The 20,071-nt window shown below is 38.5% G+C and overlaps 1 protein-coding gene across 7 annotated transcripts in view; it reads left to right on the top strand.

The window, feature by feature from the left end:
• The window catches only part of CTNND2 (catenin delta 2), a 681,093-nt gene that overhangs the window by 641,686 nt on the left and 19,336 nt on the right, over window positions 1-20,071 (top strand). For 5 of the 7 annotated variants that reach the window (XM_056332605.1, XM_056332603.1, XM_056332610.1 and 2 more), the window contains 3 exons: window positions 211-421; window positions 3,723-3,807; window positions 10,173-10,298. In XM_056332605.1, the coding sequence (XP_056188580.1) occupies window positions 211-421; window positions 3,723-3,807; window positions 10,173-10,298 (422 nt within the window). The remainder of the gene's footprint in view (window positions 1-210; window positions 422-3,722; window positions 3,808-10,172; window positions 10,299-20,071) is intronic. The other 2 variants (XM_056332606.1, XM_056332607.1) reach the window with 1 other exon arrangement.

The raw sequence follows: 20,071 nt of genomic DNA, 5'->3' as shown, positions 1-20,071 counted from the left end.
AGCATGGAAAGATATCAGAGTCCCTAATGTGTGAAAGGCTTGAAGTGCAATCGTATAAATGTGGCTTGCTCCAGGATACTATCAGTAGCCAATTAGATTACATGCGATGATGCGAATGGTGCTAATAGTCTTGCATGTTTTCCCTGTACTTCTCCATCACCCTTTATTGCTATATCTTCTGAATTCTCCCTTCATTTTCTTCCAACAAAGGCAAGTATGCCATGAGGGATCTGGTCCACCGACTGCCAGGCGCTAACAACAGCAACAGCTCAGCAAGCAAGGCCATGTCAGATGACACCGTTACTGCCATTTGCTGCACTCTGCATGAAGTCATCACTAAAAACATGGAGAATGCCAAGGCCTTACGAGACGCAGGCGGCATTGAGAAACTGGTTGGCATATCTAAGAGTAAAGGAGACAAGTATGTTTTGCAAATCACCTTGCACCTTTTTAACATCTCCAGTAGTTATTACTAGTCCTGAATGTGTTTGCCTCCTCTGTGCAATCATGAGTTGAATTCTTTAGTTTCATCAGAAATCATATGCCCGGTGTGAAAGGTGACAAGAAACAAGACAATACTGTTAGCAAAAGTCTCTGCTGTGTTTATTTTTGACATACCATCAGCAGTGCATGGAGTGCACTGCATGTGCAGTTAAAGGGAGAGTAATTATCTACAGTAACTGCTACCTCTAAGCGCTTCCAAAAGATCCTGATAAACATTAGGGAGCAGAGTTGTTGGATTGCACCCTGCAGAAAGGGTGACATGCGGGTGGAAGGATCCTGTGAAAGAAAGGGACATCACCACAGTTCTGATACTGGTCCTCTTGCTCTGGGAATGAAGAATGTAAAGTCATTGTCCCTCTTCACAGCACCCTTTTCCCTGCCGCCAGCTTGCTGGTAAGGTGGGGCATAGTAGAAAAGTAAATCCATGGATTTTCCTATCACCTTGTTTCTCAGAGAGCGTTAGGATACCTGCAGACTACTTTCTGAGGCACCGAAACATGCAGAAATCTTACACACAACTGTTGACATTTTCAGAGCAGCTATGGTTTCAACTTGTCTGTTTTCCTATGTACACACTCTTCATGAAGAGTTCACTCTTTATCCTTCTTTTGCCTAAAACAGATAGCCTGGTTCTCATATTTGTCAACCTGCAGAAGTATAGTGCAATGGGACTATGGCAGTTTGAAAACAAAAAGCCTTCACTGTAGTGTACAAAACCCATCAGTCCACCTGCTCGAAGCTGTCATCACACAGCCTACTGCAGCACCAGAGCTCTAAAAGAGCCCCACAAAGCCAGGCCACAACTTGAAGGAAAGATTTATGCACCCTACATTTGGTATGAGAACTTATGCTCGCCTATGTGATCGGAGCGTTGCCAATATAATTTAATCACATTTCCTTTCCTCTATTATCACCCTTTTATTTTTCATACCAAATTCATTATTGAAACATTCTCACATTCTAATTGTAAGGGATAAAAAGTAGTAGCATAACAAAGTATGTGATTCCAGTTGTGGGAGCTCCCCATACTCTGCTAATTTATTTACATTTGCATTTTATTATTATTAAATCTATTTAAAAATTTCATTTGTATTTTCTAGGTCAAATGTACTGATATTGCAAGCAGATTCATATCCATTTCTCTTTAAGTTGAATGTGTCTTTCCTCAGAATAATGCATTTGTCTACCTTTTCACTATCTGGTAGAGATTTTTAATACCTGTTGAGTTTAGAATTTTCAGAGTTTCATGGGCAGTTTTATGAGGATCTGAGGGTATATTTCACTGTCTATGTAACCCTCGTAACTGTGAAAGACCTATCTATATTGAATGAAAGTATTTAGGCTAGATAGTATTGAGTAATTCCAAATTGCCCTCCCAAATCATGATGCATATCCCTCCTCTCAAGTACTTTGAGTTGTCCTGTGCTATTAATTGTTACAGGTTACACAGTTCTAGAACAAGAAAACCTGTTGACTCACAGTGCTACAAGTGCCCACCTTAAGTGAAAATTCCGTTTTAAAGCTTTCAGGAATTTTAGTACTGTGCACTATTACTTGGTTTGGTTTCTTACAGGCAATCCATTGTTTAAAAATCTGAATTGCTGGTTATTGGACTGATAGGAAATTCTGGCACGCTCACTTTAATACAGTAAACCACTTCAGTATGAATTTATCTTGTCCAGTATGAAGCGACTGCTTCTACAAGTGCAGGATACTAGGCTGACTGTACATCCTGGTATGTATCAGTGCCAGGAGTGTGGGGCTGGCCCTGCTAGCCTTTGGAACATTCCCAGGGCTTGAGCGCTTTCCCTGTATGACAGCATGAGAGAACTGGTGTTCAGAAGGTCATATTGGCCAAGCCCATATTGGTTTCATAGTTTCATATAGTTCCTGTTTCTCCTTAGTACTCATAGTATGTTTGGCAGTTATTTTCCTGGTTACTCCACGCTGCCAGCACCCCACTAGCCAGTACAGCTGGGAGTATAATAAAAACAATTATAGTTGAAAGGGTTTAACAAATTCTGATTTATTCACTAATTACCCCCCTACTGCTGTAGTCTGGGTAAGAAATGGAAGAGAGGAAAAAACCCCACCAAATAAATTACTAGGAAAATACTGTATTTTATTTCAATCAGTAGTGTCATGAACATCGCTTTACCAGCTTGAGTGTCAGCCTACCAGCATTCCTTCACAGAAGTCACAGGATGCACCAAAGCCTGACCCCTGAGACTTCTTGCCCAAACCAGTAGCATATGCTGCTGGTTTTCTGGTTTCTCCTTGGTTTTGCAATGCATGTGCCTTTTCTGAGTAAAACATGAATCACCTCAGTGACTGCCCTGAACTCCATCAATCCTCACCCCAGACTTTGGCCGTTGCAAGGTTTTCTAGCGCTCTACTGCTTTATTTGGTACAGCACAGCGTATGCTTCTTCAGTGGGCTGGGTTATTTTCCCAGTCCTTTTTTATTTGACCCTTCGTGACTGAGCTGAATACTCTAATATCTTTTTTTTTAGACTTTTTTTTAAGTTACCTATGCCAAGAGGAGTATGTGACTCCAACTAATTCTAACAGTAGTTTAGAGCTTCTTTCAAAACCTTTCTGAAGAGAAAGTCCATGTGAAGTTACATATGGTTGTCAACATAACATTGTATTGCCATCATTAAAGGGTAATGGTGTGAACAAGATACAGGTCCTAATTTGGATTCCTGATGAAATTTGTCATGATTTTTATAATCAGTTGTATTTCTGCATCTTGGCTCTGCACTTCAAAAACAGTGCTCATCACCCATCTAGAGTGTTTCTTTTGGCCACTGCTAAGAGGAACTTAATACATTGAGCACACCATCAAGAGTTGAAGGTTGGCAGCTTATAGAGTAAGAAGAGGGTCTGCAACAATTTTGCCAACTGCTACCTCTCCCATTCCTCTTACTGTGCTCTTGCCATGCGTCCTTACTGTCAGTGTGCTGAGGAACGCACGTTTTGCCATTCACTGAATAATTACTACTATAGGAGTAACATGTATTGCCCTTGCTGAAAAACAGATTGGTCTCCAAGATGCCAACCAAAGATCTTATGGTACATTTGAAACACACTAATTTTGGGTTTAAATCCATAGCAATGCACTTGAAACTTGGGATGAATGAAGTCTTGTACTTAACAGTCTCTTTCTCACTCTTTCTCTCTCTCTCTCTCTCCTTTTTGAATATATGTATGTAACAGGCATTCGCCAAAAGTGGTGAAAGCGGCATCTCAGGTCCTCAATAGTATGTGGCAGTACAGAGACCTGAGAAGTCTCTACAAGAAGGTAAGGCTTGTTTTTTTTCTAGATTTATCATCTTTCATACAGTTATCCGAATCTGGGGGCTGAGAGATTTTAGACCAAAACATTTATGTGATTGGAAGTTTACATAGAGTTTAAAGTTTCAGATATTTGGAGCTTTGAGTTTTTTCCCTCATCTTTTGAAAATACATGTGGTGGTGAAAAGGGTATGTGCATTTGATTTTCAAAATAATTAATACAAAAAGTGCTGGATCCGACAGCCCTGGAGAGTGAAGTCCTCTGTCCATAAAGATACCTATGCAAGCTCTCCCACTGCACCTTTCCTTTTTAGACCACCCCACCCTGTCCTGACAAGATTATCAGATTTCCAGCCCTTCAGCCCTCCCAAATTTCCTCATGAGATTGTGAACAAGAGTGTCTGAAGTAGTGGTGCTTAGTGACCAATTACATGTGGAGCTGGGCTGAAACTTGATAGCTTCACTTCCTATGAGCTGGAAGACAGTAGCATCATATACTTGGTTTTCAGAGTGTATGGAATCTGTAGTACCATACCAATCCCACGGGCCTCTTAAAAATGAATTGCAATACTGTAATACGATCCTGTGAAACAACATCCTATATATCTTCTAAAGTGTCTAATTAGTAAATTACAGCATTTAAAGTAATTCTTGTTGAATATTTCCAAACTGAATTACATCCCATTTGAGTATCAGCCTGCAAATTAGTTCTCAAAGGTCTTCTTGTTACATGGGATTTGACAGCTTATCTAATTGATACTTGTATTTGTAACCTTAGCAAAGAGAGCTAAGACTTCATGTGGCACAAAAGTTCAGGTCCTAGTTAAGGCTGAGGCACAAGAACAGTGAAGTAGGGAAAGTTCACAGTGGCATAGTCTGTGTTGTATGCATTTTGCACAAGAAAAGAACTTAGTTACATGAAATTACGCAGCAAATCTCAAACTGGCAGAAGCTTCTGTTTGAAATGCTGTTGTTCTTTTGCATGCCTCAGCCCTGCTTGTGTAAAGTGTGAGGAATAAGGAAGATGATTATTGAGTCTCTCCCATTGTTCACTTCCAGTATTTTCAGTCATCCTTGGCAGGCCTAGGGATGCCATGTGCAAAGATGTTCCAAGTAACGAGCTGGTACTCAACTGCCCCATTAAGAGGTGGGAACAAACATGAGGTAGAGCAGGCTTTTCTTGACACAAGGCAGTAATGCACTGGAAGTGTGCATAGCCTGACTTCTGTACATGTGGGTGGCTGCACTGTAGAGGCTGAAATTTATTGCACCATAATCATGTAGAGGTTCTTACAATGTCTGGCTCATTTTCAACCTTCTGTCTGTATATATATGCTGTGATAGAAGAGCAGTTTCTGGGGTTGCTTCATGCATGAGGTAATCTATATGCTGTATGGCTTCTGATTATACTGTTACTTAAAGGGCATTCTGTTGGCTGCCAATGTGAATGCCTGGTAACATACTTACATATTAAGCATACTTAGGTACTAAGTACCTTGCATGCTTACAAGAACATTTTCTGCTGCCACCAATAGATGTGGTGTGGAAAATAGGGCAGGCTAGCCTCTGAGGTAGCTTCCAGGACACTCACAGCAGACAGATTGTCTGTATTCTCAAGAAGCATTTCATTAATCTCTGTATTGGCTAATTCCTACAGACTTCACAAAATGTTAACATTAAGGTCAGTCTCAGCTATGTATTTGTGTACTCATTACATGCCATTACATATGGTGTTAAACCTTGTATAAATATGGTTTCTTTTAATCAAAATGTTCAGATAATGAATTTAAAATACTCCCATTTGTTAAAAGACATACAGTTATCTTTATAAAGTCATAGTATTTATTAAACTTGCCTGTAATAGCAGACTTATGCTGGCTGCCTGAGTTTCACTACTGTTGGGAAAATAATGTTTTTGTGATAGGAAAATTAGAACAGTTTTCATTATACTAATACTCAATGCGATCTTTATTTTGTTCCATTAAAACACACATGCTAGTAAAAATGAGTGAACATACAGTTGACAATATAGTATGATCAGCACTTTGCAGGATCTCGCACTTGCACAGCCTTTTTTGAAGTGCAGGTAAATCCCATTGTATTATCATCAGCAATTTCTTCCTATGTACAGAAGTATCTATACAATTACTTTCAAAGAATCGGTGGCCTACAGAGAGGCACGATTTTGTATTGTAATACAAAGAAATTACAAGCATCACATCACATTTAAGGAAAAGCAGCAGCACTTTTCTTACTGTTTGAGAAACAGTATAACCAAATAGTTTGAATTGTGGTATATTTTAGAGCCATATGCGTGCAGTACAGGAAGGAGAGGTACAAAGAATAGAATAATTTTTCTTTGTATTAATGGGGAAAGAAGGCAACATATGTTTAGTGCTGATACAGCAGTAGTCATATATTTAGTCCAAATATGACTGCATCAGCAAAAACATGAAAACCTCTTTAACTTTTCTGATTTTGCTCAATATTACAGGAATCATCCCATCGCTGGCAGAGTATCAGCTGCACTGACAGAAAGCCCATCCAGAGTTAGGGATTGATGTGGTCACCTAATGACTTGTCTCACCTGTGAAGGACCAAAAGCCAAGAAGTGCACAGGCACCAATTTCCCACTTGCAGCACTCCCTGATAAACTCCTGGCTGTGAAGTGCAGGAGTCAGAAACTAGTCCTCCACTGGCTGCCAGTAGCAGGGCTGCCCCAAGCAGGGTATGTGCATTGCTTCGTGCAAGCTCCAATCCCATCATGGGTGAGCAAGCTTCTCAGCTTTAACCAAAGCTGTAACATTAATATGCCTACATAGTGAAAACTAAATGAAGGAGCCTCCAAGGACACTGTCAAAATCAGCTGTTGCATAAAAAATAGCCCAAATTTAACAGATTTCAGGGTGTCAGCTTCAGCATGTTAAGAGGGATAGTAGCATACACAAATTTCGTTGTGCCGCTCAGTGTCTGACAGACGTTGCCTCTTTCTCTGGGCCGTTCAAAGCCAAAAACTGCAGCAGCAACTGCAACAACTCTGTTAATTTCATTGACCAAATCAAGTAATATACCCTGTGTCAAGGTCATAGTGTATCTGGCTAAGAATACAAACAGTATCTTTTGACAACACAAAATTTTCAAGTCTTATCCATCTTTTTTATCCTGACAAAATGCAAAATTATTCCACAAGTCAGTGAGATAGGAGGCATGGAAGGTTAAATCTAGTAAACCAGGTTAAGCTAGAGATAGGTTTCTGGAAAAAAGAGTTTCAAGCTAGCCCGTATGCTGTTTAAACAGAAAGGCAGAGCAAGTGGACAGAACAAGCTCTGCCAGCAATGTAGCTGAGCCAGTCCAGAGCTTAGAGTTGTGCTGCCCGGGGACTTCTCTGCAGTGGGCTGATCCTGCTCCCAATGAAAGCAATGAGAAGGCCCTATTGATTTCATAGGTCTTTTCTGTAAGGCCCCAAAAGCAAGAGCTGGAACTTTTGCAGCCTGTTGAACTTTACTGGAGACACAGGCTAACTAATCTGCAGCATCCAATGCGTCCTAGGAATCCCAAGGTCCTGTCAAAAATAAGGATAAAGGTTTCTGTGTTACTTTTGTTCAGTTTGCTGGAGCAGGAGCATTGTGCCCATTTATTGATAGCTGATACAAGAGGAGTTGCACTCTTTGAACTGTTGGTCTCTCTTCTCAAATAGGATTTTATTCTCTGAAAAGCATGCTGAGGTGGAGACTGTAGCTTTTCTGGCTCAGGAGAATGATGGATAGGTTTCTAACTTCCCACAGCCTGAGCTGCAAGCTCAAGGAGAAGGAGACATTGGCTTTGTTGTCTCAATTTCCACTTGGAAAGCTCTGTAAGTCCACAATACCTTATGCATTGTGTTTGCAGAGCTATGTCACACCCTGTATGCTCCACTGACAGGTTCTGTCCATTGTACTAGGATTTCCAGTTCATAGCTGTGTTGTGGCTTCAGTGGGACACATAGACTTGATAGACTGGGCTGGCATGGAAAAGGCACAGGAAGTAAATAGTCAGCATTCAGATCTGTGAGTGAGGTGACAGTGTTTACCATCCCTGTTGGGCTTGTGCTTTGGGGGTAAAAAGAGGATGTCACTCCCTGCTATGGTTAGTCTGGCACTATCCTAACATGGTCCAACAGGACAAAGTTCTAAAACGCATAAATGTTTCCAGTCCTAAAATTATAGGGGGGGGGGGGGGGGGGGGGGAACAACCCCAAAAGCACCTCGATGGGCCAAGAGGAAGCAATTAATTTAGTCTTGAGTTGAAGGAGTTGCCAGCCATCCCAGAAGTTTAACTGGCAGGTCCTTCATCACAGAATGCTTCACAGAAAATACTGCTCAGTGAAACAGAAATCTAATCTGGAAAAAAAAAAATCCCACAAAAGGAAAACAACATTATGTTCAGTCCCATATAAACAGTGTTTAGGTTACTTAGTGTGATTGATTTATAAATACTGCTAAAGCTTAGCAAGTAAAAAAGGAGTTATCTTCTCAGTTTTTCATCATTAGATTAAATAGTTTCCTAAAGAGTGACTTTAATGTCATGTCATTTTCAAACTTTTTTTCTCTACAAATAAGACGTACATTTTCATAAATGGTCATTTAACCGCCTCTGTTTTCATAAGTCTGTTCCAAAATACTTGAAATCTGATTTTCAAAAGTGCTTAATGGTCACATGATCCATAGCTCCATGGGTGGGTCAGTGGCCCAGCACTTATGAAAAACCAGGTAGAGGAGCTATTCCTCTTGTCCGTGTGCTTCAGACTCATGGTGCACCCCTCATCTTCAAATATCTTGGTAATCTGTACTGTCAGAAGGAGAATTAAGTGCTGCTTGCAGTCTCCAGAAAGAGGTCCTGTCCCATTTATGTTTAGCCACCCAAGCAAGATGAAAGGTTCTAATATGGTGATTCTTTAAAGACACCTTCTTCCATGTCAGGAACACTGGGCGCCAGTCCAGTGTCTAGGGTATTAAGTGGTTGAAGATTTGGGGACACCTTGGAAAATACAGATGTTCTGTAAGAGAGATTTCTGTTACCTGGTAAACTCCTATCTATCTCAATATTCAAGAAAATAACCAACTACTCTTAAACACACATAGCTTGTTAAATTACATGAGGAAATTTGAGCAAAAGGGTTGTCCTAAATGAGCTTAACAGAAAGAAAATTTATTAGCTAAAAACAAGCTTCAATTAGCATTAAATGTGTGTAATATCAAAGAGCTGGAGGAACTGTCAGAAAGAATATGTTTTCTATTAATTTCCTTGCTTTGCCTAACCACTTAGGCTCCAATGAAATCTGTTTACAGTCTATGATTATGTTTACACTTATTCTGTCTTCTAGGATGTAAGTAGAGATCGCAATGAATTTGTAGAAATTATTTTTCTCTCCCATTTATTATAATACATTTCTGTTCTGCATGGAGTAATAGAAATGTTAATCCTATTCACCTACTATATGAGTAAAAATACAACCCAATTATTTGAAAGCAGGCAGGCTGTTAAAGTCAGTCATCCTTCAGTGTGTAGTGTGCCATTTACAATAGGGATACTATTGTGATAGGCATTTAACGAATTCAGGGTAGTCACTCTGAAGATGGCCTTGTCTGTCATTGGCTGGAAAAGATATTTAGAATTGCCCAAAGCCTTAGAAGCAGTTAAGCCAGTCTGGATCTAGAAGAGGACTCTATTTTCATCTGACTTACAGAATAATAAAGTGATGACCCTATGAGAAAGTCCTTTATGGCTAAATGTTCCATGAAAATTGCCAGCAGTAAACTTCCAAACCCTAGTCAAGGAGTTTCAGAATCTAAAGTGCTTCCTAAAGTAAAATACACTTACTCACCCTTTAAAAATGTTAATTACATCATGCTGTCATGTAGACTTGGAACACCTAACTTGGTTTTCGTCTGGTAAGGTGATCATCAGTCAGATGTCCCCCAAAAAGATGCTGGTTTAGGTTAAATTTATCGAGTTAAAAGGTCCGTGCAGAACTTTAAACCCTACATTAAGGATCTGAATTCCAAATCCAGAACATAATAGTTCCTCAAAAAAGTGGCTTGACTTGAAGGAACTAATCATGTGCTCAGATCATTAATGAGCATATGTCTTTTGCAGTGCTGATCTTTCATCAGGGCTTAATTTATTTCTGTACAATTGCCAAGGTCTTTTTCAGGTTAGTATGTCACCCTTTTAGAAAAAGGATGGATTCATTTAAGGTAAACCCCACCACTGTAATATAAAGCTAGATTATCATTATAGAGAAGGCATTGTCTAGGGCCCATTTTTATATTAGCTATGAAACTGCAAATACCTGATTAATAAATAATTGACTGATTGATTGATTTGTGGCAGTGGGCGGCCCCAAGCTTCAGTGTGACTGATGACAGAGGATTTTCACCAACCCACCACTCTGGGTCATGGCACGCTCAGCATACTCTCTCCCAGAGCCAAGAAACCAGAATCTATTCCCCAACCCAGGTATTCTGGCTGTCAGCTGACCAGTGTTGAATTGTTGTTTCATGCATATGAGATTTGTACCCAAAAGAGTTCTACAGGAGGTGTTCAAATCAAAAGTAACAAAACCTTACTAGAGAATATATCTTTAAATTACACAATATAATTTCCTAAAGCCTGTTGGTTCTAGGTGGAAAGCATCTTGCTTCACTTAGGAAAGCAGCCTTACGCATTTCAGCCACGTGAGGAAGGTGTGCAAAGTTTTGCTCTGAGGACAGCATATATCAGGGAGGGAAGCAAGTGCATTACACTCAGTTCCCTGAAAAGCTTTTTAGCATTTCTGTAATCTCTTTTTTTGTTGTCGCAACCTTTTAAACAGAAAGGCAGTTATTGATAAGCATTGTGTTGAAAGGCAGATTAAATTTATCAAGCTCTTTGCTTTCTTTTCTGGCCTGATGGCATCTCTAAGATAAAAGCAATAGCTGTGTATTTCAGTAATAGGATCCCAGGTAAACTAGAATACCTATTGAATAATCAGTTTTTCCATGAGTCAATTAAATTCTTAAAATGCTAATTTTCAAAATCTATTACTAAGAACAACAAAGATTTCTCTCATACATAAGTAGAGTTGATGAGAATTAGCACAACTGGGCATGATTTATTAGAGGCACTATTTGATTTTAGGTACTCAAATTCAGTTTCCTTAAGCAAGCATAGTCTTTTGTTTTCCTCTTAATATTTTTTTCATAATAAAATGTGACTCCATGGCACTACTGGAAAAACAAAATACCTTCTATATAGGCACAACATTCAAGTAAGTCCATGGAGAAACCTTTATGTATACATATGTTTGTCTATTTTTCTGATAAAATATTTAGAGAAACTAAGAATGTGTATGTTTTTGCTGATCACACAGGTCATAGTAGCTATGCTGTTTCTTTCTTTTGTTTTGTTTTTTTTTTCTACTAAGTTTGCCCAGAAGAAAGAAGACATCAGAGAAGATCTCATTTAAATACTTTAGACATGAATATCTTTCAAGGTTAGGGTAAATCCTTTTAATCTTTAGCTGACAGGAGCATGATATTTAAAATGCCCAGCATTTCATCGTCTGATATATGACATTACTTTCTGTTAATCAGGAATTAACCAAATTCCTAAATTGATTTTAAATAAAGGAAATGTGCAAGTTTTCTGTGGAATTAACATACTCAAGCCTTTTTAAAGCATCATCTGACTAATTTTAGAAGATACAGATTCCATAACCAATATAGCAAAAAAATTATAGTCTTCAAATATATACTTCCTTTTTTTTTTCCCTATTTCAGTCTTTCTTGCCTAAAAACATGTTATTCACATTTAAATGAGCATTTTAAATGTGGCTTTTTATCAAATGGCAATCTTTTTAAATACTTAATCATGAATTTGTCATTGGTTTCAGTACTGGAGAAAAAGTTGGTGTTACAGATTTTTCTGTGTGTTTTGTATTATTATTGATTCTACATTTTATGCTGTATATTAGTTTCTGGTGTTCATGTAAAATAGGTTTGCCTTTCCCAGTGGACATGCAAATATGAAGTATTTCTTCATTAAATCAAAGGCATATTTTCTGTTCTGCAGGAAATAACAGGTAGTAGCTGCAGACCAAAGAATAATCTGTTGATCTTTTCACATCCTTTCTTAGAGACACAAAACCTCTTCAGTGAGGAATGATACATTAGACTGGAATTTTGTTTTTCTTTTTACATTGGTGCTACATTTTTCAACATAATTAGTGCTAGGTAGCATGATTGTATAGTATAAACTTGTCATTTACCTTACTTCCTCTTTTGATCGTGTATGCCTTCCCAGCTGTTGTATTTTTAATAATATTCAAAACTTTATCAAGTAAATTTTAACATTTGTGGCTTTCTTATTGCCGGTTGCCTGCTTAAATAATACCCTGTTTGTCTGTACAGTAGGAATTTACATATCATAAGCAAAATCATGAAGCCTAAAGAGGAAATTGTGCTAATAAATTGAGCTGAACTATATAGGTAAAAACTTCGGCATATGCAGAAGTTTTCAGAAGTATTCACACATGGAATAAATGGGGTATAAACTGAAAAGAGTAAGAGAGGGAGAAACAAAAAAAATCTCAGCATTTGGCATAACACAAATATATTGTGTCTTCACCTAGCTGTATCATCATTCTAAACAATTTGCCTAGTTTTTAAAAAGAACAATTTAGAAAATAGACAAAATTTATATCTAAACTGTTAAAAAATACTAGAGTCAAACAATGTTATTTTGATTTTATTTTAATGCTTATCATTTTACTTGTGCAGTCGGGTAGATCATGTTCCGATTTTCCTAGCTTGTCCATTGTATAAATATGGGTTTTGCACCCTTGCAAATATTTATATGTCTGTGTGACAACATATTTGCATTTTTGCTGGCAAATATCTATATGTGCGTATATGTATACACAAATAGAGATGTGTGTATGTAAAACTTACAACACAGCATGGATGTAGAAGATGCTGCCTTGAAGCTTCATTTCTGAACAAAGAAAGCTTGGCAATATGTAAAGGGATAAACCTTAATGGTTTTAGCTATGAGCTTAGAAAGTATCTGCAGCTATGCCTGTTGCTTTCCCCTTGAGGGCCTTAAAGGCATAACAGTGCTGTCCTTTAACATTCAGTGTTGTACAAGTCAGCAGTAATTCTTCTAAATTTTCACTAAGAAGTGCGTGGAAGCTGCACCATTCTCGTCCAAAACCTAGTAGACCCAAGAGGTGCTAAACAATTACATGAAATATCAGAGTTTGTCCAAACAATTCTCTAGAATGAGGCATACAAATATGTGATGCTAAAGCATCCTCAGCACTGATGGCAAGTTTCATGGTAAGCTCCAGCTGACTTATGTGGGAACGACTAGGTATTTTTTACTTGAAAACCCAAGCCCATTTTAAGGTTACTTAGTACAGATTTAGAAGAGAGAAATTTAATCTCATAGTTGTGTAAAGCCTGTCTCTAAAGTTCTCCACCCTTTGAACTTCTCTGAAGAAAAGAAAATTTAAAATGCAGCCCAGGAGTCAGTATCTTTGACTTAGAGCCTTCTTTCTGAAGGGAATTGTATAACTGAAGTTTCTGAAATACCCTTAGGGTAGAGGTACGAGTAGGCATGCAGAATATGGAGGGTTATGCGTAAGTGGAAGGTCATACCTACAGAATTTTTCTTCTTAAATATACAGTTCCTCAGAATAAGATTGGATTTTAATACCTGGATACAAAGTAAATATCTAAGAAAATTATCTGCATGTGTTTTGGGACTGGGAACATTTTTAGTCCACTTAAATAATGTATTAAATATTTTAAAACAAATATAAATAACATTAATTAATGGCAAACAAAGTTTAGGTGGATTCAGATATACAATACTGAAAAGAATCCGAAAGTCTTTCTAAAGACTTGCCAAAGTCTTTTAAAGATGAGTGCTAGGAGAAACCATTTTTAATTCATTTCAGTCCTTTTCTCCAAAATTCATTAAAGGGACATTATTTCTACCCCTCAGAACAAAATGTCATTTTTAATAAACTTCTATGCCTGGTGTTTGCATATCTAGGTTCAGACACAGATAAAAGCACATATGTAGTATTGGTGAGAAACTCAGTTTCTCCCAACAAACTTGAATGGGTGCCTTGGATGGCTGCTTATGGTTTTGCAAATTAATAGGTCAGCAGAAATTTTACTAGTAGTAATAGCATATGCAAGCAGCCCAGAGGGGATGGAAATCATATTAAATTTATTACTATAGCAATCAAAGCATATTTTCTTTTCAGAGGTAAATAGTGTAGCTATGATGGTCTGATGATAATACTGGGCATCTTCTGCTGATGCTCCTCTGTGTTGCTGTATTTATGCTATCATCATCCTTGTTCTTCTGGGTCCTATAAGGAGGTTAAAAGTGTTTGTTTAACATGGCCAGTACATGTAAAATCCATCGAAGTTCAATGAAATATTAAGCTGGTGCATCAATATCTTACTTTCGGATCTTTGATGTTCTACATGATCTAATAAATGGGTGGGGGGAAAATGATGGGAAGTCCTCCTCAATTCTTCCATCTTCTCTTCGTGAAACTGCTAACAGAATTAAAAAATGGCCTGAAATCTGCTGTTTCAGACTCAAAGAAAGAAACCTTGTATTTTGAAAGGAGTCTCTTTTGCAGCATGTGGGCTTTGTTTGAATTTTTTTACTTCATTTATTAGCTGATACAGTTCGTCTTGATAAAAGAGCTATGGCTTCTTCTTCCTGCAGTAAGTAGAAATGAAAAGTTTCTCTGGCAGTTCCTAAGTTGGTTTTGTTACTTTTAATTTTGCCAAGTGCTTTTAGAGAAAGTTGTAATTTCTCTAAAATGGGAGTTGTAGGTTTCGGTCCAATAGCGTCTTTCTGTTTGAGTTAACAATACTAAAGTATTTCTTTACCAAATCAAAAACTCTTTAAGGTATTTCAGGAAAAAAGAATATGCATTTCTCATTATTAATGCCTCAGTGTGTTGGTAAACTACGTGTTCAAAGCAGTGTATCTTTCAAACTCATGCAGCTTAGCCATAATCAGTTGGATCTCTGACTCTGTAGTTTTAAGTCTATTTATGCAAGATCTTTTGACCTAAAACCAAGGACACCGGTAGTGTGTCTAGTGATTTTTCCAAAGGGGTGCTGATTCCTTGTTGTCAGGCAGCTACACATTTGAATAAAACAATCCCCAGTTTTCAGCCACAGTGCCACTCTTCAGGAAGCACAGTCCAAATAGCTCTTGATCACAGTCATTATCATCCGTCCTGCCAGGTTCTTCAACATAAGAAATAATGGTGCAGATTTTATTCTGATAATGATTTTTTTCATATTTCATGTTCACAGGTATAATAGAAGAGTTGTAGTTGGTTGGTTTTACAGGTTAATGCATGAAAATTAAGAATGAGGTGTTGATTAGCTTCTAGTCTTTGTAAGGACAGTAGGCTTAAGAAACTGCTCCTGAGCATAAAGTAGTGTTTGTCCTGCCCCTGAGATTTTGTGGCCAAGAATGGGAGTTTCCATTTCTAGGGTATAACACGTTCAGATAGGTAAAATTGCATTACTGGAATTAAAATTACAATAGAAGTAAAAAAATACTGTAAACACTTTCTTGGATCCAAGGGGGTTTGTGCATACAAGATACAAGCAAAAATAGTTCTGTGGGATTCTAACAATTTAAGTTATAGCTTATATACCTTATGCAGGGAAAAACAGGAGAACAGAAATTCTAGCTGAAGGGCCAAATACTGCCTTCAGTTCCTCTAAAATATATTAAAACTATTTTATTACTGTTTAAGAGGCAAAGTGATGCTTTGAAAAATGAATTTATTTCATTTTATTGCAGTGTTTTGAAAGGTTTATTATTTAGCTGCATATAACCTCAGCAAAATGAATAATGAACTCTGCCGTATCTGAAGTCTTGTCCTTCATGCTTTGCCTCACATACAATTCCCTTTTCCTATAGCTGTTTTATTCATCAGATTAGGTCTTGTCATCTTTGCAACTTGCACAACAGAAAATCAATAATTAATTATGGATAGGTAAAGCAATGCCTCAGTGATTTCCTGAAACGTCCCAGAGTTGCACTGTATAAAACAACCAGGGATAGTTACCTAACTTTTTCTTACTTGAGTAGATTTGGCAAGTAATTAACATATCTCTCACTTTTCATGTGTCTCTTCATAGCTAAAATCAAGGGATGAGATGTAAAATTACGGTAGAAGATACGTTATTAGAAGATAACACTAGACCCAAAAAAAAGCATTTGAAAAAGAGAAAACTAGCCAAGGCCGTCTGTGGTATTTTGAAAGAAAAAAATTGGGTGAAACTCTCAGGAGAATATAGAACCTCAGGCTCTGCGATGACAAGAAAAAAATAGGGGTAGAAAATATTCCAAATGATTTTGAGGTGGAACACTGACAATAGGAGAATAATGGCTTTGCTTTCACAGAAGCTGAGATGGAAGCTGGGAGGTATGCGTCTAATTTCAAAAAGAATGAGTTTAACCACTGATTCTGAAAATGTCACTTTAAAGACCCTGCAGAGAATTTAATAATCCTCATCCACTGCCAGACAGTTTTGCTGCAGTTAATAACTAGGAGCCCTTCTTTAAGCCTCATGCTGCCCTAAATACATATTTCTCTTTCAGCTTCTTAAGCAAGTGAACTTCTGCTGTGTCTGGGATGCAGAAGTGGTCACTTAAAAGCCATTTGTACATGGAAATTGAGAGTAAAAAGGGGAGAAGTACTGAGATCAAGCCCACTGTGCATCATAAGAAAGGAGGCTAAAGCAGTGCGTGTGTGTATTACACAGCTGTGCTGGCCAGGGAGCAGCAAGGGAAGCCTCCAGCATCAGGCACTGGGGCAGGGAGCCAAGAGCCCCTGGGAGAGGCGGCTGCTCCAGTGTCAGCTCTGCTGCCCTGCTGGCTTCGTCCTTCCCTGCCCCGGCCAGCCACCACTGCTCTTTGCCTTGGCTCAAGTGATGGCACTGCTACCGTGGTGCTCTCAGCAGGGTCTCCGTCCTCTTCCCTCTGTTATGTCTGTGCAAAGGAGGAGCGAGTGACCTTCCTCCCAGGCTTGCACAGCAGCAGTATGTCATACTCCCGACATAACCTGTAAACAGTAACTGCCATCACCATCATAAGGCTTGGGAAGCAAACTGTATTTTTCTTTAACCACTTCAGCTAAGTGGTTGTGCTGTAAGCAACTCCTGCACTTTTATCCAAATCATAATACTATTTTTAAATCGCCCAAACCTGAATAATTTCTCTGTTTTAAGTGATATTCTGGCTTTCATAAGCTGTAGAAATAAAACGATAAACATGAATACTAAAATCCTCAAATTAAGATGAGCTTCAATGCTCCATGTCTTCACTTTGTATCTGTTGATTTTGAGGGCCTGGCTCAGAAATCTTTGGGAGAGGAGGGGAAACAGAACAGTTGGAATCAGCAGGCCTTCATCTTCTGAAGCCACTGAAATTACTCCAGATTTCCACTAGCAGACTTAACGCAGAATTAGTTGAAGGATTTAGCTGAAATAGCAGCCACTGATGTGTAAACTGGGAGAACGCCAGTCTTACAGGCTCAATCTCTTCTCTTCAACAGCAGATCTTGAGTTATCACTTTGGAAGCAAAAGACAAAATTCTAGGAGTAAAAATGTCAATATACTGCTTATAATTGTTTGTAGCTTAGCTGATGGGAGAGAAGAAACCGTCAGTGAAGTAGATTTATTCAGAATACATCATAAAGCAGATCAATGCCCAGGAATTTTCTGCCGGTTTTGAGTTTTCCTGGAAACAACGCAAGCAAATCCAGAAAGAACAATCCTTTTAGGAATCATTTACTGATAAAAGGATTTGGCACTGTCAATTCAGTGAAAAAATGAAAGAACGCCTTTATTTTTAAATTAAATTACTTATCTAAAACTGGTTGGTTTGGTTTTCAAAAATTATTTCTAGAGTTGCCACAGTTGCAAGAATTTAGTTGAAATCCCTTTCCAAAGTAAACACACCTCAAGTACAAAGGCAGGGGCTGTTTTAGAGAACAGCCGTGTCTCCGTCTCTTCTTCAGCAGCTGACATTTCCTTGTCAGCTCCTTCAGCAGCATGCAGGGAGCAGTCCTGCTAGCACACTCAGTATTCAGGTGTGATGGGGGGGCTGGTTACCCTCCGCTGCAATGGGGATGGCAGGAGGAGAGAAGTCAGTCTTGGTTATCTCTGTTGAGAAGCACTGGGAAGTGTATTTATTCTTTCTCTTTTATTAAAATAAACTAATATGAAGCCAGGTTGTAAAGTGTAATAAGTGTGGTGATTGGTGAACATTTAATCCACATTATTTCAAAAATCCCGTTTAGGAACATTTTGAAATAAATATGGGGATCACCCCAACCTTGTTATCATTTTAGATTTCTCACCACAGTCGAGTCATGCACATAACTTTCATATGTCAATGTATGTAGATAATTTGATCCAGTTCTAATTTCTGTTATGTCTTATTAGTGTCGTGACAACAAATTCCCAGTGAAGAATTGCTTAGACCTGTGTAAGTCTGATGAGCCTTGACTTAATTCACATCAGATTTATCTTTTACTCTAGGCAGTGTCACACTGGTGCACACCAGTCAGAATGTTTCATTTAACCTGACAGCAGTGCTTTGCTTGCGAAAGAAGCAACACCAGCAACTCAGAGCAATGTCTGGCTGAGTTTCAAAGCAAGTAGATGCAGCATTACGTACTTACAGGCACTTGGCCTTGTTGCTGTATCACCTACCTCTAACACCGTGGTGGGTCTAGTTACTGATTTCCTGCAAGCGGTTGCCTATCAAAACTTCACGTTTCTACAGCTTATTACCATTACAGGAGCAGTTATTACTGCAGTTAATATCCTGGAACCAGTAAAATGCTGGCTTATAGATAAGGAAGTGGGATGACAAAACAAGTCTGGTCCTGTATTCCTCAAATCATTTGGAAAAATGTCTATTAATAATAGTCACAAGAGGATCAAGCCTAAAGCAAGTAGCATGCTGGAGAGTTTGTAAACCTGGGGAAGACAGGACAAAACATTCCCTGTCGCTTCTCAGGTTTTAGCTATTTCATTATTGGATTTATTGCATCATTCTTGTTTCTTTTCCCTAAGGGGATTTCTCTGCTTCCAAGAAGTTGCTCTCTTTCTTCCTAACAATATTAGGGCATCAGAAAGATACTGATCTGCATGCAGCCAATGTATACTTTTTCTAAACCACTCAGTGCTTTTTTAAGTCATTGGCTATTTAGCAGCTGATCAGCATAATCAGTCAGAGGATAGGGCTTGTTTTTATTTTTGCTGCATGGCTATTGGCACATGAGCTGATGTTTTTTTTCTGAGTGGATGCCATGAGGTCATCCAGGCTAGGCACGGCATCAAGGCTGGCGATGCTGGTGGTCCATCCCTGACCACCACCCATTCCTTGTTCCCCTCTCTTTCCTCTCTCATCTGTGCATTCTTCAGGCAGGTGCTGTTCCCCGTTGTGTCATCATGGTGTCAGTTCCCATCAGGGCTTAATTTCATTCAGTTTTCATAGTGTTACTGTACTACAAGTGAGAAAACAGCGTGTCTGATGTCACCCACCTCCACAAATCATCTCCTATCGTCAAGAACTCAGCTACCAGAGAATTCTAGAATTCTGAGAATTTGAAAATCTTAAAACGCAATAGAAAACTCCTTTCTCATTTTCCCTACATTTTAAACACAAAAAGACTATGGTGGAAAACCCAAAGTATTTTTTCATAAGGTACCTATGTAGTGTGTGTTTGGCACAGTAAATTTATTCACCCTGAAAAGATTTCCCATGGGCTTGAAGAAAATGCTTTATTTTCAAAACTACTTCAAAGTTGAGCAGGGAGACAAAGGACCTGTTTGCTCCTTTAGCCCAGTAAAAGGTGGCCAATGAGTCTACAGTATCACTTTTGTTTTCTACAGTGGTTATCCAACTCGCGCCCCAAATGTAATCCCTGCAGCTTTCCCAAGGACGTACCGTCAGAAACATGGCAGTGCCAATCAAACGTTAACATTTGAATTTCATGGAGTATAATTGAGAAAGAAATATATATATATATATATATATATTCATTTATAGTCAAAATGTAGAGAAATGCCCAGCAGAAGATACCCAGGAAGAAACAGTAAGGACATACTGGTTCTGTACTCTGGTTGCCTTCCTGTAGTGTGCAGTTGCTACCTATTAATTGATTGCTGCGATTTAACAAATG

Source organism: Falco biarmicus, chromosome 3 (assembly GCF_023638135.1).
Source record: "Falco biarmicus isolate bFalBia1 chromosome 3, bFalBia1.pri, whole genome shotgun sequence".
In the NCBI taxonomy this organism is placed as follows: Eukaryota; Metazoa; Chordata; class Aves; order Falconiformes; family Falconidae; genus Falco; species Falco biarmicus.
This window is presented reverse-complemented; position numbering and strand designations above follow the sequence as displayed.